The sequence below is a fragment of the Chelonia mydas genome, chromosome 25 (assembly GCF_015237465.2).
Source record: "Chelonia mydas isolate rCheMyd1 chromosome 25, rCheMyd1.pri.v2, whole genome shotgun sequence".
Lineage (NCBI taxonomy): Eukaryota > Metazoa > Chordata > Testudines > Cheloniidae > Chelonia > Chelonia mydas.
The window spans coordinates 12,313,616-12,340,573 of NC_057858.1; the positions used below are offsets into that span (position 1 = coordinate 12,313,616).

Sequence of the window (26,958 nt, forward strand, 5' to 3'; positions counted from 1 at the left end):
CGGACGATGCTCCAGCCCCGCAAACATCATCACGGGAAGGAAAAAACACACCCTCGCCCAATGCTTTAAGAAAACTACAACCCCCATAAGGCTTCGCAGCCAATGGACCACCGCCTCTCCTCGCAAAGCCCACTGGGAGTTGTAGTTTGTTGGGAGGCGAGGTTGTCGAGCCCGGCTGCCTTGGCTTGCGGTTGCTATGGCGACCCCGGCCGGGCCGGGGTGTGAACACGTGGGGTGGGGAAGCCCGAGCAACCCTTCCTCGGCCCGGGAGAGAGGCAAAATCGAGGCCCCGGCTCCAGGCGTAGCGCTAGGCCGCAGATCCCGGGCAGGGCGGGTATTTAAGGGCCCCTTGGCGGGGGTGGCCCCGCGTTCCCCCCGGGCAGGGGAGACCCGGTCCGCGCTCTGGGCGGAGCCATGTCGGCGGCGGCTGCCTGGCTCAGGCTCTTGTTGCTGCTGCTGGCCGGCGCCTCCTGCTGCTGGGGCGGGCTCCGCATCTACCTGAGCAGCTGGGCCGTGAGGGTGCCCGCGGGGGCCCGGGAGGCCGAGCGCCTGGCCCGCAAGCACGGGCTGCTCTGCCTGGGGCAGGTGAGGGGCAGGCCGCGGGGGGAGGGGTAAATGGGGCAGGGAGGCGGAAGAGGGGCAGTCTGCGAATGCCACCCCTAGCCCCAGCAACCTGGTCCTGGAGCAGCTGGTGGAACTTTCTCCCCGCTGCCCCACAGCCTGCTTTTCCTGCCCCACACCCTGTTCTTTCCCCCCAGACCACCCTGTTCTTTCCCCCCCAGACCACCCCCTTCCCAAGAGGGGCTGCTCCCAAGCTCTTCCAGTCCTTCCCCATGAATTCAGTCCATTTCCTGTTCTAAACCCCCTTTCCAAGAAATGGGGGGGTGGGAAGAGATGTGTTTATGAGAGGGGGGCTGGGGGCAGCGAAGCATGGCCCTCCTCCCTCTAACAACACCCCAACATTTGTTCCCCAGATGGAAAAGCTCCTGTTGAGAGCCAGGGGGCCAGGTCACTCCTCCACCTGACTGTCTGCAGGGGGAGCTGATGAAAGGCTGACCTGCTGCAGAAGTTCACACTTCGGCCCTCACATGGCCTGCCATTACAGAGGACTCTTCCAGAAGTTACACTGCACCTAGGACTAAGTAGGCGGCTTCCGGCCAGCCCTGCATAGGTGCCATTTGATGTTGCAATCTTTTTCTCCCGCAAACATTCCCTCTTGTTTATCTATTTTCTTCCCCTCACTCTCCCTCTTCTCTGTCATATCTGTATCTGAGAAGCTTTTATCAGGCTCTATTTCTATTTTTAGATGACACTCTAGCATCATTACCAAGTCCTCCTCATGCGGCAGCTTAAGCTAAAAGCATACACGATGCATATGGCATTGACAACAGATGCAAATGAATCTTTAAGGAGAGGACCTATTATACAGCAAGGTTGTATAGAATACCACTGGTGTTCAGCCTGTTATCTGCACGAACGCTGCCACCAGGGGATTAGTAATGGATGGCAATTTAAGGGGAAAAAAGTTTGGTGCGGAGCAGGGTCTCTTTCATTCTAGTTGGCCCATAATTAAGTTTTGGTAAAAAAAAAGACGCTTTTACCAAAAAATCCCAGATTAATTAAAACACTTCCATGAAATTTTTAATAATGTAATGGTAATACTAGAAGGGAATGCTTGCTTTTCCAAACGCTGCAGTCCATGACTCTGTTCAGCATTCCCTAGGCTCTCTGGATGCATTCTCTGCACCTTTTTATTTATATTTGAGTGTTTTAGAACCTAGAGGCCCCCATTGAGATTTGGGGCCCTGTTTGTGCTAGGTTCTGTACAAACGTTTTGTAAAAGACAGCTATTGTCCTGAAAAGCTTACAGTCTAAATAGACCAGACTGATAAAGGGTGAGAGGGAGGCAGAGGAAGTGACTTGCCCAAAGTTATGCACCAGGTTAATGGCCAAGCTGGGAATAGAACCCAGGTGTCCGGAGTCCCAGGCTGGTGCTCTATTCACTAGATCATGCTGCCTCACTAGCTTACAGTACCTTACCTAACACAAAGCCAGCCCGCCAGTTGACACCCTTATCTGAAAGAGAGCTTTATCTCCTTTTAGTTCTAAAAGGCCGGCAGCCATCATCCTGCCATGTATCCCCGTAAATCAATAAGAGATCAAATTCACCTTCTCTGCCTATACAACCAGTTTTAGGCCTCGAGAACTCCACTGGAGCAGCTGCTTTGGTTACAAACGACCTCTTCTCCCCAGCTTTTAATTTGATCTTCTGTTATACCAAAAACAAGCCCCCAACTGACTTTCCACCTTGATTTTTCAGATATTGACCTACCCATCTTCCGTGGTGCTTTCTTTGATCATACAATGGCTTGCCCTCTTCATAAAATCCTGGCAGGAGGAATGCTGGTGCTTCATGCAGCCAGGTGTGTCCCACTAATTCAATGTCCCCTCATTCAGACCTCGTTCCAAAATCCATTATCTTCTTAGTCCTTTTTCTTTGATTCCTCTCCCAGTCGCTCTCTGAATTTACTCTAGGATTCCTACTTGTCCTTTATTCTGGGTGCTGAACATTGCACTATTTCAGAAGTCTCAGCAACCACTCCCCACCTTCCATTCAGCTTGAGTCTGGGTGTTTGAACATCTGTTTGCCCCGTTTCCACCCTCCGTTGTTTCCTTGGCAGTATGTTTCCTACAAGGCAACGTTTCAATTGCCGAACCAACCTTTATCCGAGTGGTGCTTTGCTAAGTAACAACTACTTATCTTTACTGTTGTATAGGCCTGTTTTCAGGGTAACTCAGCCACATGAATAACCTGAGCCGAAACTTGCCACGGAATGTTTTTATCTCTTAAGCAGAGGATCTGTGCTTGCAATTGGATATTACAAGGATTTCCTCTTTATCAGTTCCACCTCTGTGTCCTTCCCTAGCTTTCTGCTGTAGCATCCAAATGGCCTCATAGAATATTTAAAAGGCTGTGCAGATCTTTGTCATGTTTTTCCCCTGTCTTTTGCTGTAAAAGACGTCTTTTGCTAACCGATTGTGGAACTAGCTCTCTACGCTTGGGCTGGGGATCTTCAGTGGATGCCTGTCCTTGGGGAGAACAAAATTCCATTCAAACTGCTACGTACTGTGGTTTTATCTAGTGCCCCATGACTGAGTAAAGTGGAAACATGGAGAGACCCACCCCAGTTAGCCAGCAGTTGGCAGGCTGATCAGAAACATTAACTCTCCATTACTCTGAAGGGAATTCTAAAATGACAACGGCAAACGTAGAAGGGAAATTCCTAATGCAACGGGCCAGTTAAAAATAAATCCACCCCACACAACTCTCTCCTGTTTTTAATATATTAGAATATGCCCAAAGAAAGTGCTTATAAGGGGGAAGAGATCTAGCTTGTATACTCAGAATGCCAGATGCTGCATTTTATTAGACATACATGGTTAATATTTCTGGTGGCTTCTGGTTGTCACGTGTGTCCTAGCCTTATACATAACTCTTCTTTCTGCAGATAATTGAAGGGGAACACTATTACCATTTCAAACACCGAGGCATGGTGCAGGAATCCCTGAACAGACACTGGGGCTGGCATGTGCATCTGAAAAGAGAGCCCAAGGTGAATAGAGTGTAATTTCCGGTAGAAGCTCAAAAGAACTTCAGCTTGCTAGAAAATGTGTTTATGAATTTTAAGGCTAGACGGGACCATTGTGAGCGTCTAGTTTGGCCTCCTGCATAGCACAGGGCAGAGAATATCACCGAGTTACTCCTGCGTGGAGCACCTAACTTCTGGTTGAAACATAGCATGGCCTCTTTCCTCCTGTCAGAGCTAAGGTGGAAAGGGATCGGCCAAGGCATCGGCTTCCATGGTTATGTCTATAAATACTGCAGATCAGGCACCAATTGAATAGAGTTGCTGTGCTATCAAACCAGCATGTGTAGCCTTGAATGCAGGGTCCCACCTACTTTGATAGCCCGTCCCTGACAGTGACCAGTGCTTCAGAGGATGGCAGAAGAACTAATAGTATGTTACTATCCACGGTTTGTTTGGTGGAGGGGCTTTCTTCTTGAGTCCCAGCTTGTGATCAGATCCGAAGCATAAGGACCTTTTATCTTATCATGAGCGACTGCCAATGTTGTTTTTCCTAGACGTAGTCTGCTAGAGGCAGACCTTGAATGCATTTGCCAAAGATCTCCTCGTTCATTTGATGCCCTGTCAGTTAAAATATCTGTAACAGACTTTGGAATTGATTTGGTTAGGAATTGATAGAGGGTCTTTTCTGTTAGTGCTTTACAACCACAGACGAAAGCTTCAGGGAATGAGATCTACTTCGGTGGCTATGGCACATCTCCAGGTGTCTGGTTAAAATGGCCATTCCACCAAGCCAGTAGAGCACGGAGGTGTAAATGGTATGGGAAATGTACAGTGGGAGGTGAAATCTGTCATTGGGAGTAGACCGGCAAAGAGGAACTTGCCGCTTTCCCTGGCATTAAGAAGGGTGACTCCTCTCCATCTAGGTCCACTGGTTCGAGCAGCAAACGCTGAAGAGGCGTACGAAAAGAACCATTGCTGTCGTGCCAACAGATCCTTGGTTCCATAAACAGTGGTACATGGTAAGAGTTTATATTCTGTTACCTCCTGCTGTCTGATCCTCCTCTAACTCTGCCACTGTATCCTCGTGGTTTAGTGGTCCATGTGTTCTAGCATTTAGAGCAGCCAACTGGGTGCCAGGACTCCTGGCTTTTATTCTTCAGTTCTGACTTGCTTGAGGAAGTCACCACTGCATGCCTCATTTTTCCTTAGCTGTAAAGTAGGAATAATACTGGTAATAAATCAGAACAATCTCTGTCATTGGAGGTTTTCAAGAGCAGGTTAGACAGTTACCTGTCAGGGATAGTTTAGATAATACTTAGTCCTGCCTTGAGTGCAGGAGACTGGACTAGAAGACCTCTCAAGGTCCCTTCCAGTCCTACGATTCTATGATTCGTAAAGGAGATTCATAGATCACAGGCCAGAATGGATCTTTGTGCTCAAACCTGATCTGGCTTTTGTTTCAGAACAACGACGTCCATCCAGACCTGAATATCCTCACGGCTTGGAGCAAGGGGTACTCCGGCTTGGGCGTGGTGCTCTCCATCCTGGATGACGGACTGGAGAGAGACCACCCCGATCTGTCTGCTAACTACGTAAGATCAATCTGAAACTATCCAGGTGTCCCAAGGTTGTGACCTCCACAGCTGAGTCGTTTGGGATCGATCAGCTACAACCAGTTGCTTCTTTGCAGCATATTCCCTGCAAGGAAGAGGAGAAGCTGTGAAAGAACCTTTGTCCTGGTGTGGTGGGGCTCAGTCCTGGGGAGCCCAGCCTCTGGACGGCTGGATCAAGAGGCTTAGGGAAACTTCAGACGTTTGAAATGGCTTCTATAAAAGAAATATCAAAGACCAAAGAAACATGACGAGATGTAATTAGAGGAAGCTGCATCCGAGCACATGTTTAGAAAACAAATGGAGAAATCTCCTTAATAAGTGATCATTTATAGTGCATCTCATAAGTCCTCTAAATAGCGCAGAAGTTGGGTTGACTCCTCCCTCCCAGCCATATCCTCCCAGAGTGACAGCATGCAGCGGCTCTCAGCCTTTCCAGATGACTGTCCCCCTTTCAGGAGTCTGATTTGTCTTGCGTACCCCCAAGTTTCACCTCACTTAAAAACTACTTGCTTATAAAATCGGACATAAAAATACTGTACAAAAGTGTCACCGCCACGCTAATACTGACAAATTGCTTCCTTTCTCATTTTGATCATATCATGATAAAATAAATCAATTGGAATATAAATAGTGTCCTGACATTTCAGCGTATAGAACATAGAGCAGTATAAACAAGCCATTGTCTGTATGAAATTTTAGTTTGTCCTGACTTTGCTAGTGCTTTTTCTGTAGCCTATTGTAAAACTAGGCAAATATCTAGATGAGTTGATGTACCCCTCTGGAAGACCTCTGTGTACCCCCAGGGGTACATGTACCCCTTGAGAAGCACTTGGCTAATGGACAAAGCACTGGGATGGGATTCAGGAGACTTGGCTTCTATTCCTGGCTTTGCCACAGACCTGCTGGGTTATTTTAGCAAGTGACTTTTCAGCTCCTTGTGCCTCCATTTCCCCATTTAAAATGGGGATAAATGCTTTGTAAAGCATTAGGTTTCCTAATGCTCTGGTCAAAACACAGAGTAGCACCAGTTTAACCAAAGGTGTGATTATAAGTAGACCTTGTCATACCAGTGAAAGTTGTGTGTAGGACGCTATATTGATTTAAACCTGTTTTCTATTAGTTTAATTTGCATCTAAGTTAAACTGATGTAACTGGGTTTAAACCAGAAGAGTGGTCTACAATGTTGCGCTGGTTTAATTAAATCCTGTTTATTAAACAGCTTTAAAATTAATCCCAGTGCTCTGTGTGTGTAGATAAACTCTTCTTTCTTGATGGCTGGACTGTAAGAGACAAGTGGTTGCTGTGTTTGAATATAATTGAGACAGTAACCCAGTGGACTGAGCATAGGGCTAGGAGCCAGGAAGTCCTGTTCTACTTCTGGCTCTGCTACTGAATTGCTTTAGGTAATCTCTGTTTTCCTACTGTTAAATTATTAGGCCAGAAGCAACCACTCTGATCATCTAGTTTGCCCTCCTGTGTAACACAGGCCATAGGATTTCCCTGGATTAACCCCTGGGATATTATCAGTGCCCCATAGGAGCACATGGTAACACTTGTGAAGAACACTCACAATGTGGAGTGCTACATAGATGCTGATTATTTACCTGGTTGTTGGCTTTGTTTCAGGGGTTAAAGAGAACGTATAATGTCTATTGTAACAAAGATATGCTTTCTAAAGCAGGGTCTTCTCACCTTCGTGTTTCCTCTTGCTTTAGGATCCCCTTGCGAGTTATGACTTCAACAGTAATGATCCCGACCCACAGCCTCGTTACAATGTCTGGGATGAGAATCGGTGAGTTTCTGCAGCAAACGGGGGTGCTGCTGCTTGGGGTGTCCAGATCTAAATCCCCTGCCTTGGGGATTTTCTCTCTGGTGGTAGAGCTAATCTCCTGGGTCGTCCTCCTGGTGCATCATGAGATTCACTATTACGATGCATTGAGGTGAAGAAGGTGGAAGCTAATTCTGTCCCTGTACAATGAAGGACTGGGGTTACAAAGCATGCATGTTCCTGTGGGGGGACATTCGGGCACTTGGATTGGAGTCAGAGGGATTTGCCTCAGGATTTCCCCTACCTAAGCAATGACACTAAGCTGCGTCTCAGCTGTAGTGAATGTTACCAAGCGCTCTTGATCTGGCAGGCTCACCAGTGCATGTATGCAGGGTGCAATGTACCCCAGAGTGTCCAGTACCTTGAATTCCCAGCTGACTCAAATAGGAGGATCCTAACCTTGCATCTGGCCCCTCCTTCTCTTACAGTGACCAAATGTAATGCTATCTGGGCCATCAGGCAGGCTGGGTATTTTCAGTTGTTCTCTCTCTCATCCCACCTGCCAGCACTTATTGCACCACTTACCACGACTTGCACTGACTGAGTTGTGCCCAGATGGAAAGCGACCCCCCAAGGTGATTTAAGGAGGGACCATCCTTGCTCTAATGGAATATTCCAGGGAGAGGAACAGCATGCGCTGTCCATCGTGGCAAGGCAGAGTGTATGGGGGAATCTGGCTGTTTGGCTGGCAGATATGGCTGTGGTGACTGTTGCTCCCTGCCTCTGTCCCTCAGGCACGGCACACGCTGCGCAGGAGAGGTGGCAGCTACAGCCAACAACAGACTCTGTGGAGTCGGTGTCGCCTACAATGCAAAAATTGGAGGTAAGCGACCTGCTTTCCTGGAGTGATACCTCCCAGATCTCATGGGAAGGGAGGATCCGAGCTTGCCCACACCTCTGAGGGAGTGCTTGGCCCCAGAACAGGGACTAGGCTATACAGCATAAGGGCAGTTCTGCGGGCATCTCAAACCAAACTCTTGGTTAAAACTGGCTGCGACTATCCAAAGAGGCAGCACGGTCTAGTGGATTCAGCACAGGGCATGAGGGCAGGAGCCCCTGAGCTATTAACCCAGCTCTGCCGATTACGTATTGGACAGTCCGTGAGGACCCAATGGATTGGGTTTTTATTTTGCAGCAGGAGCAAGTAGCTACAAATCCATTTGAAGCCAATGGGAATTGCAGATGCTCAGCACCTCTGTACATCTGGTCCCTTAACCTCTGTGTCCATCTGTAGAACAGCAAAAACCCCATCCCTGCCTCACCACGCTCTATGGCTACGGAGATTGACTGGTGAATGCCTGGGCGTTGCGCTGAACATATACAAAGTGCTCAAGGTTAGGCTGACCTGGCTGAAGCTGGAGCCTTGCGTGACACTAGAGGGAGCTCTTGCCTAGCTGCTGCAAATGGATTAGAAGAGCTGTTGGCTAATTTATGATTCGGGCCCTACCAAATTCACAGGCCATTTTGGTCAATATCAGTCATAGGATTTTAAAAACTGTACATTTCATGATTTCGGCTAATTAAATCTGAAATTTCACAGTGTTGTAATTGTAGGGGTCCTGACCCAAAAAGGAGTTGGCGGGGGGGGGGGGGGTCCACAAGGTTATTGTAGGGGGGGGTGCGCAGTTCTGCTACCCTTCTGCGCTGCTGCTGGCAGCCGCGCTGCCTTCGGAGCTGGAGAGCGGCGGCTGCTGGCCGGGAGCCCAGCAACCCCCCCTAAAATAACCTTGTGAACCCCCTGCAACTCTTTTGTCAGGCCCCCTAATTTGAGAAATGCTGGTCTCCCCTGTGAAATCTGTATAGTACAGGGTAAAAGCACCCAAAAGGCCAGATTTCACGGTGGGGGGACCAGATTTCATGGTCCGTGATGCATTTTTCGTGGCTGTGAATTTAGTAGGGCCCTAGGTATGAGGCTACCGTGGAGGCTTGCATGCTCATGTCAGCAACTGGAGACGCCTGCCTGACCTGGAGTGGGAGAGGGCTCACTGGCCCATTGAGGGCAGTGCTGGCTCACAGAGACCTCTAACCTAGCTGCCCTCTCTTCCCTGGCCCCACAGGTGTGAGGATGCTCGACGGTCCCATCACGGACCTCGTGGAGGCTCAATCCTTGAGTTTCCGCCCCCAGCACATCCACATCTACAGCGCTAGCTGGGGCCCGGAGGATGATGGTAAAACTGTGGAGGGGCCTGGAATGCTGGCCCTGGAAGCTTTCTACAAGGGGACAGCAAGTGTAAGCGCGGGCTCTGGGCGTGGCTCCTCTGCCGGCTTGTTGCCTCTGAAAAGAGCCTTGGCCTCTGGCCATCAAGGGGGTTTGTGGCTTCTGAAGCGGAGGGATAACATGGGCTAGCCCCCCAGCAGGGCAGCTGTGGACCAGGCACCTGGGGCCAGTTCAGGGAGCAATTCTGCTCCCCCCTGCACGACACAGCCCTGGGTGCTGGGTGTTTTTTTGCCCTCCACTGAACTGTCCGAGCCAGCCTGCTGCGAAAGGCTTGGCTAGCTAGAGCCTTGGTTTGATCCACTACGAACAATTGTTGGGTATAATTTTACATGGAACTATCCCCGCCCTTCCTGTTTACTCCCATCTCCCTCCGAAATAGCACCCTGTACGCATGCTGCGGCAGGTGGGGATTGGTCAGCTTAACTACAGTGTATTGTTTCCATGGAAACTAGGTCAGCTGTAGCCAGGACCCTGGAATATCCGTGTCTGAGGGTCCCCACTGGGAACCGACAAGGGAGCCGGGAGGAGCCCTGTGTCACATTAGCACCATATTAACACCACTGCAACAGCACGGGACTCTGTCCCGACACCTCCCCCCCCCCCCGCCCCATGCAGTGTAACACTAGTCCTAGCTTGCTCCCCTCCCCACAGGGGCGCGGCGGCCTGGGTTCTCTCTTCGTCTGGGCCTCTGGCAACGGCGGCATCCACTCCGACAACTGTAACTGCGACGGGTACACCAACAGCATCTACACCCTGTCGGTGGGCAGCGCGACGGAGAGCGGCCGGGTGCCCTGGTACAGCGAGGCCTGCGCCTCCACCCTCACCACCACCTACAGCAGCGGCACCAAGAGCGAGAAGCAGATCGTGAGTCCCCCCCCGCCTCTGGCCCATTCCTCTCTCCCCTAGGTTAAGGCTGCACTCGAGGGCCCACCGCAGCGGGGCCCCAGCCAAGAGGCGGCTCAGAGGTGACCCCTTCTGGCCGACTGGGGAGCCGACTGATGGCTCGAGAGTTCTGCCCTTCATTTCACTCCTTTACCCGCACAGGCCAGCTCAAACCCAGCAGAGGATTCAGCCCAGAAGGTGTCTCTGCATCTCTCTGAGAAGCCAATCCCACGGCTTCCTTACCTACCCTCTCTCCCCAGGTGACAACTGATCTGCGGCATCGCTGCACCGACAAGCACACGGGCACCTCAGCCTCTGCCCCCATGGCTGCAGGGATGATCGCGCTCGCTCTGGAGGCCAAGTAGGTAGAACGGGCGTTCACGCTGCACTCCTATCCCCTAAGACTGTCCCTGCCTTGGCAACGCAGCCACTACCCCCAGGGAATCTGCTAGGGCCTCTTTCCAGAGTCACTTAGAATGTCTATAGGGATTATGGTCAAAATATCTCCCCATCACTCCGACAAAAGCAAACACGGTATCTAGTCATGTGGAGTCAAAATCGCTCATGACCTGGGTCGCGCAGTCTCCTCTCCAGGGATACAGTTCGGGAAACCAAAGCTAGCGCCCCTTCCCAGCTGTTCAGCTGCCTGCAGGAAACCAATTGGTGGGTCTCCATCCAGTCCAAGTGGCTGGGTGTCCACCCCACTGTCTGCCCTAATTGGCAGAGAAGCCAAGGACCAAATGAGCCAAAGATGCTCAGCTATTAACCCTGTAACGCAGCCTCTCCAAAGCACTGGAGACCAAGCTGGGACCGCCTGGAGAAAGCTTGCCCATGCTCTATTTGCTGTGTGGATGAGCAGAAGCCACCTGCCCTCTCACCAGCCCCAGAGTCACCTCAACCTTTTGATACAGGAGACCTCTTTCCCAAAGTCCTCCTTGTCTCTAGCCCAGCACTGACCTGGCGCGACATGCAGCATCTCGTGGTGAGAGCCTCCAAACCAGCCCATCTGCAGGCAGAAGACTGGGCCCTGAATGGAGTCGGACGCAAAGGTGAGGCTGCTCGTTAGATCTTTACTCAGTGCAGATTGCTACCGGGACCCAGGGATCCTAGTTACATCCGCCATGGTATTTAAAAGAATAAAAGGCTTGCAGCCCTTACCAGTCTTTTTTAGCTTTGGTCTCCACTAATGCTGCAGCATCTAGACCAAGTGCACCTTCCATGTTTGCTGTGAAAGAAAATGCTGGTTCTTTGGGTATCTAAGAGCTGATTTTTTCACCAGCAAATCTGGAAGCAATAAGCTACCATGAGTCACGTCTTAGCAGTCCGTTGTTGGGGCTCATTGATACTTCCCTGGGCTGGGTGTCTGTTTTTCAGTGAGCCACCATTACGGCTATGGACTCCTGGATGCTGGTGACCTGGTGGACCTGGCCAAGAAGTGGACTACAACCAGGCCCCAGAGGAAGTGTTCAGTCAAGGTTGTCTATGCACCCCTGTAAGAGAAGAAATCCTGTTGGAATCTGACCCCTTGTGTTGCGCGGGGAATCCTGGCAGAAAAGCCTTTCTGTGCACAAAGCAGGAGCTGGGAACGACTTCCCGCAGACACTTTCTCAGGGAAATGAGACCTTGGGATGGGGATCAGGTTCTCAAGTATGGGTTGGGTACATACAAACACCACAGCACTTCAGGAGGTCCTGCTGTTGCAGTTCTGTGTGGGTGTTAAAGGGGGTGGCAGCAAAGATTAGTGACTGCCTGTCCCTCATATTCATGGAGGCAAGAGCTGGGTCACTGGGGGCCCTCCCCCAGAAAAAGAATAACCCTGCCTGCAAAGCATGATCCCCATCCTCTGCCTGGACCCTATGAACTTATACCCCAAAGCTCTGCTCTGCTTTAGCTCCGGTTTGCTGGATGCACCAGACCTGATGCTGTTCCTTTGTGGTTTCATTAAAAAATGTGTGCTGAAGCAAGAGGCTTTAGTAGCAGGCTCTCCTGTACCTGATCTCATTGGGTTTCTGGGCCCCAAGCCGAGGGAGAGGGGCAGACGCCTTCACCTCCTCTTCTTGTCTCCTGGCAGGGAGATAGGCTCAAAACTCACAGTCAGCAAAAAAGTCTCCACCTGCATCGGGAGGACCAGGTATATCCGCTCCCTGGAGCATGTCCAGGTCCGCATCTCTCTAAGCTACAGCAGGAGAGGGGATCTGGCCATCTCTCTGACCAGCCCAATGGGAACCAAGTCCACCCTGGTGGCCATCAGGTAAGGTACCAGTGGGAAGCGTTTAGCTCACACTTCCATGGGAGAAGGTGCAGCCTGCAATGATCAAATGGGAATTTCATGGACATAGAGATTTAAAACCCAAGTCTTAAGGAATATGATTGCTCTAAAACGAGCTGTGGCACTAGGATAGGAGTTCTCAACTTGCGGGTCACGACCCTCTAGAGAGTCACAAACAGGTGTCAGGGTTACAACCGCCCTGCCCTTCCCATATTGCTAAAGGTGAGTGTTCAGGGGGGTCCTAGCTAGATGAGAGGTAGGTCGTGTCTCTATATGGATCCATTGCACTGGGGACATCAGAACTGCTGCACTGGAATGGATCCATGGATTATCTGGTGTGGTATCCAGTCTCCAACAGTGACCAGTGCTGACTTCTTGAGGGGAAGCCACCAGCCTCCACAATGCACTAGATTACAGGGGCACAGGTTCCTTCCTGACCCAAGCTGGGGAGCAGCATATGCCCAGAAGAGAGTTACCCCAGCAGGGCTGTGAGGTAAAGGCTGCTTCGAGAAGTCTTCCTGCTAGAAAGGCAAATGGTTGAGGCAGCCAGTTCTCCTGGGCTCTGGTACGTTTGAAGCTGCTGTTGTAAGAACCCGGACACTTGTCTGAAGCTCACCTCTGGGTTTCTGAAGTGCATCCTCTGATCTTCTAGTTTCCAAAGTCTGAAGGGTTTGAGCATTTCCCTTCCCTCGCCCCTGCTAGGCCACACGACACCAGCAACCAGGGCTACAGGGATTGGTCCTTCATGTCCACGCACTTCTGGGACGAGGACCCACAAGGCACCTGGACGCTCTTCCTAGAGAACAAGGGAGATGCCTACAACACAGGTGAGCGTCCCCGCCATGCAGGAGACATATGCAAGAGCCCATTTGCTATCACTACAGCTGCTTTTCCTCTGGTTAGCTGAGGCTGAGCAGAGTTCAGGACAGGCTGCTGAATGGCTCAGCAAGTGGGGATGTGCCTAAAGAACTGGAGCGATGATCCCCTGTAGGCCAGCAAAGAGTTCTAGGCAGCAAGGTCTCTTCCCGGGTTAGTTGTTACTTACGTTGCCATCTCCCAGTGGGAGTGCACTGTTCCCAAAGACACTGGTGTCTCCCAGATGGCCATTCACAACTCTTCCCCTGAATGCATGTGCAAGGGGAAACTGAGCCAGAGTTAATCCCTTGTGCACCAGGAACCAGGTGGTGCCCCTGAGCCCTGTTACATTTCCTCCCCCGTGCACCCCTCCTTTGCTGTCCTCTTTATCCCATCCTCCTGCACCCCTCAGTGTACACAGGGCCTGGACTAAATTCCCTCTTCTGATAGGGATTTTGGAGCTAGTGAGGTTGCACCTGCTTGGGATCCTTTAAAGCTCCCTTGCTAGGGGCACTCTCATGTATCATGGCCTTTAGCACTGGGATGGGGTGGAGTGGGCTCCGGCTGTGAATGGCCATGGCGTTCGTTCACTAACCCGTCCAACACACTGTGTCCCAGTGCTCATCCATAGCACCTGGGGTTAACCCTTTGGGCCCAGAGCTCCATGAAGCGCCCGTGCAGGTGTCTTGTAGGGAACTCGTGGCATTTGGGATCATGGGCTCCCCAGCATCGAGTCTGAAGCCCCTCCTCTCTTGAACCCCCTGCCCCCCAGGGTTCCTCACCAGCTTCGTCCTGCAGCTCTACGGAACGGACGAGGACATGATGGCCAGGCAGGTAGCAGCCTCCGTTGTGAGCGAGTGCGTTAGGCGGGACTCCAAGGGAACATGCGAGGGTGAGTCGTCCTTGTTCTTTGTTACCCCCCTGGCACCAATAGACTCATTAGCACAGGGCCCCAATGGGGCTCTGTTGTAATCCTCAGGCAAAGTCAAGAGTTATCCACAGCCACGTGGCCTGACCCCCACCCACCCCCGGAGCAGGCAGGGCTCTGCCAGCACAGCCGGCCACCTCGGCTCACCTCGGAGGAGACCATTTGCCTGGTGAGCTGCGGGGGAGGTACGTCTGTGCAGCAGCCTGAGGATGCTTCCGTGTTCCCTTTAGACTCTTCTGGCTGGGTCTCCCGAGTAGCCAGTCAGTGGCACTCCTCAGCGGGATAGGGGGTCACTGAGTGACAGACCCCCCTCCTTGCAGCAGTGCTGTGCTCCGGGCCCTGGCCATACTGGCATCTCCTGCTGGCCCCAGGAATGAGTTGGGGAAGCCTGCTGGTGTCCTTCCCCCTCCTTCAATCAGGCATTACAGTGGGGCATGGTCGGCTTGGCCAGAGGGGCTGCTAAGCCATTCGGCTTGAGCTCAGCAAACCGGGCCAGCCTGGGGCTGAACCAGTCTCAGCCTTTCAGTCCCGCAGGCAGAAACGCTCTGCTTCTTAAGCCTGAGGGGATATCAGTGCTCTGTGCAGCAGGTTGGAACTAAAACCACCTAGATTCCTGGGAGTCACAGGTTTGAATCCAGGCAGGGTCAATTTAACCCTTTGTCCTGCAGAGAGCAGTAAGTGGCGTTCCACACCTGCAGGGCTTCCTTGGAGGAGACCTTAAACACCAAGGCCCAGATCCTCCAAGGCATCTAGGCTCCTAACAGCCACGGAAATAGCTTTGTGGATCTGGGCCCAGGATCCCCTCTGCTGCGTGTGGGCACTGGCCATGCCAGGGCACCTCAGTAAGATGGGCTGTAAGCCCCTTCGTGCCCCACAGCTGTGCAGCCGGCTCTGCTGGCTGTTGCCATCCACCCTGCAGAATGCAGCAGAGGTGGCTGCATTTCAGGCCAGGGCTCATGCTAACTCTTGCCCCTCTCCCTGCAGAATGCAGCAGCCCCTTCTATGCGTTCCAGCACCTCTGCTTGTCCTACTGCCCTCCCCACTCTTACAACCGATCCAGGAGGTCTTCCCGCCTGGATGGGAGCCCACACCCTGTCCAGGTCTGCGCCACCTGCCACCCGTCCTGCTACACGTGCCGGGGGGACACCGCCAACAACTGCACCGCCTGCCCCCCCTTCTGCACCTTCCATGAGCTCTCACACTCCTGCTCCCCGCCGGCGTACCCCTTCCTCTTTCCCAGCAAGCCTGCAGAGGGGCAGCACGTCGTCCTCCTCGTCCTGGTGATCCTGCTGGGCGGGGGCCCTCTCCTCGTGGGCATCCTCTGCATCACCTGCCATGGGGTGTCCCTCGCCGCCTCCTGGAGGCAGCGGAAGGGGCTCTGTGCTCTGTCCACAGCCGCTGGCTTGGCAGGGGGAAGTGAGACTGGGACCAGTGCTAACACGAGAGGGGCTGGTTGCTTAAATGAGCCAGGGCAGCTGCAGGCTCCTGGGCCACCAGTGGAGGGCAGCGCTGGCCACGTAGCCCAGACACTGCCTGCAGGCCATGCTGCTTCCAGACTTAGAACCTGAGACCACCCCCTTCCCTGTGAAATAAATCCCCTATTGTCAGTCAGAGCTGGCGCCTCCTCTCTTGGTGCATGCAGGTTGGACTGGAGTAGCAGAACCAACCCTATGGGCTGCCATGACCCCTGCATTGGCTACCACTACCCTGCCCCCGCACCCCTGAGCCTCAGGGGCTGGAGAGTCAGGTGGGGGGGCTCCGTGCTCCTCTGCGCCTGTCCCTGGCTGGAGCTCAGCCAGTGTGGCTCCTGGGGGCTACTGCACTGGCCAAAGGGTTGGCCCAGGGCTGCAGGATTGCTACAGCAGCCCAGCAGGTGTTCAGGGTATCGCCTTCCCCGCCCTGAAGGGAGGGAGAGTGAAAACTGATGAGTCGAGAGAGGATTTCCCAGTCCCCTGCCCCTCTTCTTGCTAGAGGAGGGCGTTTGACACCTCAAATGCCTGTTTAGCTGTGAGCCGATGCAGCTTTGCAGGTGGGGGGGGGGGGGATGTTAAGCTGCTCGCTGTACGGCTTGGCCCACAGAGCCCTGGGGGCCTTGCTAGGTAACGAAGGGCCAAGCCTTGATCTCTTCAGCCCAGAGCATCAGAGGCCTTTAGGAACCTAATGCCCACTGAAAGCAATCACAGAACAGCCTTCGGCACCAAGCTGCGAGGCTCAGGGCCTGCCTCCTGCAACCCGCTCCCGCCATGGCTTTGTGTTGCCGAAATCCCTCAGTTGCACCGATTCCCCCTTTGAGTAACAGAAGCAGCAGGGCCTGAAGAGGTAGAAACAATATTTTATTTTGTTCAGAGGTTTTTGCCCAGGGAGTTTCTACAAGGACCCAGCTGAGCAGAGGGGTGGCCACTCTCACTACACGTAATGGCCTTTTTGTGCCGGAAGGAGCCAGCCAGACCCTCCGCTTGGATTTCAAGGGAGTTCTAGCGGCTGTGGAGCTGGGCCCAGGCCTGCACAATGGTTGTGCAAGTAGAGGAGGGAGGCAGGTTTCTGTTCCACGAACAGAACTGAGGGGCTTGGCCTTGGGGGCAGCTTAGACTCAAGTTTCCCTTCTCAGAATTCACCGTTCAGGTGCTATCACCTCTGGGCAGAGCGGAAGTGGGGAGTTACCTCTGCTCACCCAGGGAAGGGAATACTCTGTCCTGGCAATAATCCTTGGCAGGGAGCAGGGGGGTGGCAAAGGGAGGAAGCCTAGAGCCTGGGTGGGTGTTTTTCTGCCTCGGGCAGTGGTGGTGGAGTTAGAATCCTTCGTGGTGATCAGACCGAGAGGCGAGGTGAGATCTTTTATTGGCCTGACTTCTGGGGGTGAGGGACAATAAAAGATATGTCCCCACCAGTCTTGTCTCTGTAAGGTCCTGGGCCCAGCACTGCATATTGACACAACACCACTCCATGTCCCTGCCCAACAGCACTAACAGCCGTCTCCTGTTACACTACAAACAACCAGCTCCCCTTCCACCCGCTGCTTACCAGCCACACAGGCTTGCTCCTGCCCCCTGCATCCCACATAGCTCACCAGACAGCATCCACGCTCCTCCCGCAACCAGCCCAATTTCCCATTCCTCTGTACCAATCGTCACTGTGCTGCTCTGGGAGCAGGGGGCACCCCCCGTGCGGAGCAGGGCAATGCTGGATCAAGTCCCCTGGCTCCTGCTCTGCTCCAGCTCGTCACTGAATGGGATGAAACCCTCTCCCCCAGCAAGCCACCGCTGCCCCTCTTAAATCAGAAAGTCACTTTGATCAGGAGTATTTGGGATCATAAATGCACAGAGAAGGGCTTAATCCCCCCCAGCCACTCACAGAACTGAGTACCTGGCCTGTGCCTGCAGTCGGTGTTATGTAACTTGCCGGTACTTGTGGGGGTTGGGTGGCAGAGAAAGGAAAGGACAGCTCCTCTGGGCACTGCTACGGGTGCCAGACCCATGTTTGTGAGGTGCCCCGGCCCCGTGGAGGAAATAGCAATAAAAACAACAGAGCTGTAGCTGAGAATTTCAGAGCCTTCTCCTGGGAGTTCTGGCTAATTTTCAAGGGCAACCAAGCCAGGCTTTTGACCCAGGTCTGGCCACGTGACCCAATCTGCCAGGATTAGCATGTCCTTAGGACACAGTTGCTCATCTCTCTGCCCTGGCTGCAGCAGCATGCCAGAGGGAGGTAGGACCAGGCCACATCAAAGGGAGAGGCTAAAGCCCCTCTCCTCTGGGCTCAGATTAACCTTGGCCATGCTGCAGAGACAGCTGTGCCCCTGGCACACAGCACGGGATGGAGGGAGGGAGAGACCAGGCTTGAAGGGGATCTCCCTGGGCAAGAATCTCTATCAGTTACAGTATCTCCTAGGAGCTGGTGCTGTTTTGCATGCTGCAGGCGTTCGGATGGGAAAAGCCCTTCCCACGCTGTGCTGTTTGGTAGCACAGTGCTGGGCCCTGCTGCTCTGCGGTGTCTTAGTGACCGTAGGGTGGAGGTTGCTAAGAAGTTGCCTTCAGCTGTGGGGCTCTTCCATCACTCAGCCCTGCCCAGCTGTGGGGGGCGGGGAGGGGGGGAGAGACACAGCTGGGGAGGGGCCAAAGCAGGGATGCAAACAGGGTAGCACGGCAGCTTTATGCTGCCTTGTGCACTGACCCAAGCCAGGTGGAGCAGCTGTTGTGACCGGCTGGCTGGTTGGCTGAGAGGTAACAGGCCGTCCCTCCAGGGTCCAGAGTTGGAGGCTGCTGGAGCTCACGACTCTCCCCGTCCTGGGCCATCTCCTCCTTCAAGTGCTTTGGGTCGCCGGCTCCCACGTGGGGGCAGGCGTGGCCCCACCGCCGTCCCCACCTGCTGCAGAGGGTGTGAAGAGGAAGGCGAAGCCCAGGTCGTACAGACAGAACAGGTTGTAGCCAGTCATCGCCAGGGCTGGGAAGAAAGCGAGTCCGAAGCCAAAGCCACGGTAAGCGCTGCCGACGTGGAGGCTGATCCAGTAACAGCATCTGCAGCACAAAGGGCAGAGAGTTCGCTACCCGTCCCCGGCGCACCAGAGGGCCGAGGGCAGCTCGCCAGGTGACTAGCACATGTAGTGCCCAGCAGTGGTGCGTGATAAGGATGGACCCCCTGCCCCGGGGAGCTTACGCAATTCATGGAGAACAGGAGCGGAGACCAGGGTGGGGGAGAACACGAGGATCATGCAGTTACTTGGGAGGTTAAAGGTCCAAGTGGCTGAGATCATCTCTATCCAGTACCCATCATAGCCTCCCCCGGCCGTTCATTTGACACCAGGTCATTCCTCGCCCAGACTGCAGACTCTTGTTGAAAGCTCCCCCAGCCCTCCCCAGTCTAAGAAATCAGCCAGCCAAGGAGATGCAATCAGGGTTAAACACCTGCCAAAGAGATCCGGCTCAGAACATGGCTGGAAATAAACAAGAGGCTCTGAGCAGCTCTCCTGTCTGTTACATCACGGTAGCGCCTACTGACTTCTACAGCCTGACCGCTCGGTGGGTGCTGCTCCGGGCCGGCACGCAGCCATGCCGATGGGGGAAGGAGGTTTCTGGAAGGCAGCGCAGCCCGAGCAAAGGGCCGGGAATCCCTTGCGACGGTCCTGAGGCAAGCAACAGGCCGGGAGGGGCCACCAGCTCAGTGGGGAGATGCAGTTAGAGGGGACGCGAGGGGAGCTACACCCAAAACAGCTCAGTGCTTCAGTTCCCACTGAAGAGCCAGATCCTCAGCTGGTGTGAACTGGCTTCAGTGGAGCGACGATGGGCAAGAGCGGCGCGTCAGGCCCCCGAGTTGTGTCTCTACTAAGGAAGGGCCAGACAAGAAGTATTTAACTGAATCTCTGTGGGGTGCAGGACGGGGTGTGGGGGGGGGAGAGGATTAACTGGGTGCATTGTCCATGCTGCCCACTGGCCATCCCTGGTCCCAGCATCTCACCTGCCAATGGAGAAGAGCCCAGCCAGGATGGGGATGAGGCGCAGGTGCTCCTGGGCCAGGAACGTGGCCAGCACCACCATGTTGAGGCCGAAGATGACAAACTGCTCCATGGAGCTGGTGACGTATAACCGGTGGAGCAGGACAGGCGGGGAGCGCGTGTCCAGCGGGTCAATGGCCACCGAGCAGAGCTTGGCGAGAGCCCCGAACATAACACCTAGGGGTAGGGCGGGTAGAGGGGAGAAGGGGAAAGGTTTGCATCAGACATCACAGCCAAACTCAGGCTCCTTCATGCTTCTGAGCGCCGATTCCAGGCCCTGCCGTGCTCTTGCTGAGACAGAGCCACTCTCGGCCAACAGCACCAGCAAATACAGCACCACCCCCATGTTCCCTGTCCCCAGACAAAAGAGCTTGTGGGCTTGGCAGAGCCCGGGGAAAATGTGGCTCACCCAGTCTCTGGATACATCTCCTCCCTATTTTATCAGTAGCCGTTCAGTGACCACCACGTGCTCGGAGCTGTACCAGACCAAGAGTTTATAGGGCCCAGAGTACTGGGCATTTAGGGAAGACCACTGCAGAGATTAGGGTGGCACTCAAGTGACCCAGATTCAATTCCCTGCTCTGCCAGACTTCTTACATGGCCTTGGGCAGGTCACAGCCTCTCTGCACCGCAGAGCCCCAGCCCTGCCCTGCCTCACAGGGAGTTAAGGAGGATGAAGATTGTGAGACGCTCAGGCACTACGACAATAGGAGCCATAAATACCCTAGATAGATGGCAGCCAGGACTTCTGGGTTCTATCTGTGGTTCTGCCACTGTCTGTAACCTCAGGTGAGTCATTCAGCAGCTGCATGCCTCAGTTTCCCCATCTGTACCATGGCGATAATAAGCATCAATCTCAATGCAAAGCCCTAGGCACTGCTGTACCAGTGGATGGAGATACCTCTCAGAGGGCTGAGTCCATTGGCTGGCGAGGCACAAGGCAGGACACAGTGGGCCCCAGGAGCAGAAGTATGAGACACGCACCTGATCCTACACTTAAAGCCTTGAATGTGTGGTTGCACTCCATCCTCTGTGTCCTGCTACCTGTCTCCTGCTGAGCCGAGAGGCCGGCAATCTGCATGTCACTCGGGCTAAACCTTACCCACCATGCAAGAAGGGGAAGCCTCGGTTTGTAAGTCTCAGGGGGCAACCAGGACTCTCCCCCCTTTACAGGCTGCAGCAATCAATGTCACTCAAAGGTCAGATGTGCTACCCTTCCTCCTCCCCAGCTGATACCCCCGCCGCCCCTCATCAGAAAGCCTCCTGGTCGCAGTGAGATTTTCTCCCCTGAATTAATTCCCTGGCAGACAGGAATCAAAAGCCACGATCAAACATTCAAGGGCAGGTGGAGCTGACTGCCCTGATCTGGCAAGTGCCAGCAGAGGCTCAGAACTGGGTCACTAGGTGGGGAAGGTCGGGCGGGGGGGGGTCCCTTTTGACCCCTCCCCACACAGCCTCTTACCAGATGCAGATGAGAGTTATTAGTGCATGGAACACAGAGAGGGCAAATTTCCTACGAGTGCAGCTTTTTTGGGGCGGGGTCTGGAACCTAGATCATGGGGCAGGGCCGTGTTTGTGCAGATCACGGGTCCTGTGCCATGCCAGGGGGGCTTCCAGATATGACCATGCTACAAATAATCAATCACTATAAGGGACTGACTCAGGGACCGGACGCTCAGGAGGTGCACAGCAAATTTGCATGAGCAGTGAGTCCAGGCCTCCACCCCACCCAGCACCCAGTGAAAGGAGAGGATAAGCCAGCTGGTCATGCAAAGCCCAGTGCATTCAGCCCACTGCACGCCTCCAGACTAGACATCCAAGGCCCATCTAAGTCCCTAGATAGGTGCCTTTGGTTTAGCGTCTGATCAGACTCTCCCTAAGCTCAGGGGCTGGCTAGGCAGCTGCTGCAGCAGCTCCCACTCCCCTCTCATTAAGGCAGGAATGCTGGGCTCAGGGATCCTTCCAAAATCCAATTCCAGGCCAACAGCCCTGTGTTTGCTCCCTGTCCCGCTTGCTGTTTACAGAGATAACAAAGAGGAATGTTCTCTGTAATTAAACCGTCTCCCCGAGTGCCTTCCAGGGGAGATGGATGGGCGCTGGGGCCCAGCAACGTTCATCCCCTGTGCTGACAGCACCGAGACAGCGGGAGACGCGTACAAGTGGCAGAAGTGCCCAGGCCAGGGAGCAGCTGGGCGTGGGAGACGGAGCTCGGGTGGCTGGAGATGGGAGTCAGGCCCAGAGGAGATTCCTGGCTTGGCTGGTGGTGGAAAGGTCTCTGCCAGCACTAGGGGCCCTTAACTGGAAATCAAAGCAGTGACCGTGCATTGGGGCGACTTCTTTTTCCCTGTAGACTCCAGCTCTGCCACTCCCCCTGCTCGTGGAATAACCAGCTGTTCTCGGCCATCAGGGAGGGGACTGGGGATCTGGCAGGTCTTCTCCACGGCCCATAAGCGAGGTCTCTGCAGGCATCTGCAGCCCCACACACGCTGCTCCGACCCATGGTGGGGGTGGGAGTATTGTGCTCCTGCCACGGAGGGGCTGAGACTCCGCAGTGAGCTATAGGACAGTAGGCTCCAGGGGCCATGTCTGCCCTGCAAGGGCGACCTCGCAGCACTGACTAGAAGCCAAACAGATCCAGTGGAGCCTAGGGAGGTGGTGGAATCTCCATCCTTACAGGTTTTTACAGCCTGGCTTGACAAAGCCCTGCCTGGGATGATGTAGTTGGGGTTGGTCCTGCATTGAGCAGGGGGTTGGACTTGATGACCTCCTGAGGTCCCATCCAATCCTGATAGTCTGTGATCCTATGAAACACTCCAATGGCCTTTGGATCAGGCCCCGAGCAGCCATAGTCCTGCCCCAGCAGGCGCTGGGCTCAGTGCAGAACCCGGGACAGATTATAACAGGGCTGGTGCCACAGTCCCGGTTTGGAATCAGGAGCGGGATCTCCCCAGGACATCAGAGGGTGATGGGTCACGATTGGTGGCTGTTCTGGGAGTTGTCCACTCCTGGCCCCACTTATAGGGAGATTTCCATTGCCAAGTCAATGCACATTGCAGAGACCCCACTGCTGGGTAACGAGGATGAATTGGTGATGGGGGCTGGCAAGCCCCAGCCACATGGCACCCCATGGAAAGCAAACAGCTCACAAAGAAATTAACTGGGGTGGGGACCACATCTTCCCTTTTCTGCATTCAGCACCATGGCCAGAGCAGGGAGGGAAGTGGGAAATGAGAAGGTAGAGGGGAACCCCAGCTGAGGGCAGCCCGATCAGCCATCCAGCCCAGTGTGCTTGCACTGGGCAGATGCACCCGCACTTGCTGGGGGTCCGGGGAGCAGCTTAGCTAGTGACACCATCCCATATGGCACCAGGCCCAGTAGGAAGTGGCTTTTCTGTCACCAACAGGGCAGAGCGAATGTCTTGGTATCTCGTGTTGCAGAGCATGGAAAGTCTGCTGCCCTTGGGACTCCAGACCCTTTCACAAGAGCCGAAGTGAGGGATCCAAAATGAACGGAGGAAGGTCTCCGGAGAGGGGAGCCCCTCACAAATACCCATGTGCCCAAGGGGGCTAAGGCCAAGACACAGGAGTCAATAGAAAGATCCTGAGACCCTTGTGTGAGGGTCTCAAGAAAGGCAGATGGGCCAGAAGGAAAGCCGGAATTCTGCTCTCTTCATCCGGGTTCCTAAGCAGATGTTGCAATGACCCAGGTCTGAGAAATGCCAATTACCACCCCCCTCCCCCGACAGTATCATTATCCCCATTTTACAGCAGGGTAAACTGAGGCACGGGGAAGGGCATGGCAGAGCCAGGAATAGCAGCCCCCGGCCCCCTGCTCAATAACTCTCCCTCCAATAGTCAGGACTAGAACCCTGGTGGCCAAACCAGCATCCGGACCAGCCCCTCATCACCCTGCCCCCTTGTGCAGTCGCACTATTCACCAATGCAAGGGGGGGTGCAAAATACCACCATCCCGCTGTGCACTGGGGTAAACTGCACCAGGGACAGAGCCACGATGGGTTGGGGGGCGGGCAGGCAGGGTGACAGCTTGGGTCCCCCAGAAGCTTGCCAGGAGGAGAGGAGATTCCCTCCTGACCCCTGCCCGGGCCCTGAAGCCCGACGACCCCTGGCCTTACCAAGCATGCTGGGCACCACGGCGATGAGCAGGCAGCGCAGGGCGAAGGCCGCGCGGCTGGCCAGATCCGGGCAAAGCGGCGGCTCGAAGGGCAGGAGGTAATAGAGTCCGTAGAGGACCCAGGGCGCCAGGAGCAGCGAGACGAAGACCGAGGACACGGCCTTCAGGTGGGAGCTGGTGCAGCAGCCACAGCACTTCCCCGGCGGGCGAGGAGTGGGCTCCTCGGGGCCACAGGAAACCGGCTCCACACCTGAGCCGAGGAACGGCTGCTCCTCCCTGAGGAGAGGCCGACCGGCCACGGGGCGTGCTGGCCCCTCGCTGTGGGGCTGCGCCCTGCTTGGCTCTCTGCCAGTGGGCAGATGCTCCATGTGCTGCACCATGGGGGTCTCTGCCCCCACCCTGTCCAGGAAGCAGGTCTCCTTGGGCACTGTCACCACCACACTGTCTCCAGGCCCCGCCCAGCTGGCCTCCCGTGGGTCGCAGCCCCATGGAAGGATGAGGTCTTTGGGGTCCATTGCCATGGGAAGCCTGGGGTCCCCCTGCACCGTGGAAGGCCGGGGGTCCTCCCCCAGAAGAGGTCCAGCCCCCTGGCTATGTAACCCCTCCACCGGCTCAGCCTCTGGGCCTGGAGAGTCGCTTGTAGGCAGGCTGAGGGAGGCCTCCTCCTCGGAGGTGGAGTGCAGCTCCTCGACGGAGGACTCGGGGCTGTCGGAGACAGGCGCCAGGGAGATCTGGGTGTCCAGGTCCAGGAAGGGCGAGAAGGAGAGGCGGCTCGGGTCTATGTCCTGCAGCTGGTCGATGAGGTCGGCAATGGAATCCTTGACGCTGTCAAACTCCCGCAGCTGGTGGCAGCTGGCTGGGGCCTTGGGGGCTGTCATGGCTGGAGGGGTGGGGCTGCAAGGCAGAGACTCGTCAGAGCCCGGGGGAGAGAACAGGGTGTCCGACCCCCCTCCTGTGCCTGGCGATCCCCAGGCCTCATCCGCTTTCCTGGCAGGTGAGTCTCACATCATGGAGGGGGAATCTGAGAGACAGAGAGGGGAAGGGTCTTGCTTAAGGCAACCCCACAAATCAGTACCAGAGCCAGGGAAAGGACCTGGCAGTCCTGTCTCCTGGGCTCCCTTGATCTAACTCCTAGACCCTGTTCCCCTCAGAGGTGGGAAGTCCAGATTCTCACCTCTGAGCTAACCGGTGGGACTCCTGACTCCCAGCCCCCTGCTCTAACCACTAGACCCCACTCCCTGTCATTGCTCCTGGGAAAATGCAATATGCCAATCTCTTCCAGCAAGGTTTCTCATGGGGGGGTAGGGACTGACAGGGACATTTTATTGGATTTGATTTGATGCCTGAAAAGCAGCTGTCACCGCAGATCTTTCTGGGGGGAGGGGGAGCTCCATGTTGTGTGGGGCAGATTTCTCTTGGAGAGACAGGTGCTGTGATCCCCTCTCTCCTGCTGGCCCCGAGGATCAGGGCTAGGGGCTCCGTGCTCTTAGCGGAGACAGGCCTCTGCTTCCCCAGGGAGCAGGCTCCTCCTGTAGCCTGAAGATGCGGCTGAGACCCCGGAGCCAGATGGAGGGTGCCACCCCTGGGAAAGTGCTATGCAGACCCAGGGCTCCCATCGGGGCAGAGCCCTGCTGCCCCACAGCTTGTGAAGGGGGCTGGGATAGGGCTGGAGGCTGGCTCCAGCTGGCCAGTGTGCAGTCTGGATTTCAGACCCCACGGGGTCCAGGTGTGACAGGAGCCAGGGGGTTCGGTGTGGGGGGAGGGGGAAAGCTTTGTCTCCATGCAGGCTGCAGGAGGGATGAATGGGCCACTGAGCAGGAATTTCCCCAGTCTAAGACAGAACTCGTCCCCCCCCAACGCAGGAGACAGGGGCCCTGTGGGGCACAGCCCATGGGCTGGGTGAGCCCTCAGAGATAGCCCCCGAACGTGCCATGGGGAAGCTGTGTCCTTATAACAGGGGCCTCTTCACTGCAGTGGGACAGAGGACAAGTGACCCACACCCACGGGTGCCATGTTGCTGGGATACGGGAATCGCCTTAGTGCACAGATCAATGGGGCGGCTCCTTGGGAATCCCATCTCTGCTACCAGCCAAATCTGGGAGGAGAACTGCCCCCCAATGCACCTGGATGGGGAATATTATCCCACAGGGAGGTGGTCCCCCCTGCCCCCAGCCAGCCATCGGCTCCAGCCCTGGAGCTGGAAGCGAAGTTGCTGGACCCAGTCCTATGTACTGTGATCTGGGAGATACCTGGGTGGGGCTGGGGGGGTTAAACGCACGCAGGGCTCCTAAGCAAACAGGTCTCATTGGCCCTCCCTCTGCCTCCCCCCTTTCTGGGACAGCAGCATCCTCAGCGCAGCTGGGAAATTACACCAACCTCCCCCCCCCCCCCCCCCCCCGCACATATCAAAGCATTTCACCGTTGCTCCCAGGCTAGGAAAATGGGGTAACTTGTGTCCCTCCAAGATCTCCACTGCCCCCCTCCTCCCATGCTGATGGAAAGCAGAGAAGAGACATCTCAGTGAAACTCCACCTCCCCACCCCACCGTGTCTCGGTCCGGGGGCCCCCGCCAAAGCCGGCCCCTCAGAGCGACCCTAAGTTAGACAAGGAGAGGAATCTCCCCCCAACTCTAGTGGGATGGGAGGGCGATGGGGGGGGGGGGATCCCTGCTCTGTTAGGAAAAGGTCACTTCGAACAGAGTCGAGAGCTCAGAATGCAAGTGGATTTGAAACCTTCAGCCCCCCCAGCCCTTTCCCCTCCATCCCTGCCCCTATTGCCCCAACTGTCCCCCACATCCACCCCTGCCCCCATTGCCCAACTGCCCCCAACATCCAACCCTTCCCCCTCCATGCCCCCCACATCCACCCCGTCCCTACCCCCTCTGTATCGCCCCCAACAACCACCATCCACCTCCCCCGTCAACGCGGTCCTCCACATCCAACCCCCGAGCCTGCCCCCCATTCCAAATCACCTCCCTCCGACCTGCCCCCCATCTCCAGGCCCCGTCCCTCCTGCGCCCCGGCCGGCTCACCGCGTCCCCCGGGACTCTCCGCGCAGCGCCCGGGCTCGGCTCCGTCTCGGCAGCGAGTTTGAATGAAAACGCGAGTTAAGTTTCGTGCCTGGCCAAGGCGGCTCCCCCCGGCCCCGGCCCGGCCCATC

At 55.2% G+C, this 26,958-nt stretch overlaps 2 protein-coding genes across 7 annotated transcripts; one reads left to right on the forward strand and one right to left on the reverse strand.

Annotated features, from left to right (window-relative positions):
• Positions 1 to 118: 118 nt before the first annotated feature.
• Positions 119 to 16,891, forward strand: PCSK4 (proprotein convertase subtilisin/kexin type 4). Of its 5 annotated transcripts, XM_043535944.1 has the most exons (16): positions 355 to 585; positions 3,510 to 3,614; positions 4,514 to 4,609; positions 5,054 to 5,182; positions 6,919 to 6,995; positions 7,766 to 7,854; positions 9,089 to 9,261; positions 9,901 to 10,113; positions 10,392 to 10,492; positions 11,077 to 11,180; positions 11,506 to 11,623; positions 12,203 to 12,382; positions 13,103 to 13,227; positions 14,028 to 14,147; positions 14,235 to 14,368; positions 15,168 to 15,288. In XM_043535944.1, the coding sequence occupies exons 1-15, from the start codon at positions 415 to 417 to the stop codon at positions 14,354 to 14,356; spliced, it is 1,923 nt and encodes a 640-aa protein (XP_043391879.1). In that variant the 5' UTR covers positions 355 to 414; the 3' UTR covers positions 14,357 to 14,368; positions 15,168 to 15,288. The 5 variants fall into 5 exon arrangements, with proteins under 5 accessions (XP_037741947.1, XP_043391879.1, XP_043391880.1 ...); XM_037886019.2 differs by lacking the exon at positions 14,235 to 14,368 and having other exon boundaries at positions 119 to 585; positions 15,168 to 16,891; XM_043535945.1 differs by lacking the exon at positions 14,235 to 14,368 and having other exon boundaries at positions 14,054 to 14,147; positions 15,168 to 15,307.
• Positions 16,501 to 26,898, reverse strand: LOC114022420 (transmembrane protein 79). Of its 2 annotated transcripts, none has more exons than XM_043535947.1 (4): positions 26,831 to 26,898; positions 23,801 to 24,820; positions 19,632 to 19,845; positions 16,501 to 18,694 (listed from the first exon to the last, which is right to left on the reverse strand). In XM_043535947.1, the coding sequence occupies exons 2-4, from the start codon at positions 24,675 to 24,677 to the stop codon at positions 18,481 to 18,483; spliced, it is 1,305 nt and encodes a 434-aa protein (XP_043391882.1). In that variant the 5' UTR covers positions 24,678 to 24,820; positions 26,831 to 26,898; the 3' UTR covers positions 16,501 to 18,480. The 2 variants fall into 2 exon arrangements, with proteins under 2 accessions (XP_043391882.1, XP_043391883.1); XM_043535948.1 differs by having other exon boundaries at positions 23,801 to 24,693; positions 26,831 to 26,867.
• Between the last annotated feature and the right edge of the window lie 60 nt (positions 26,899 to 26,958).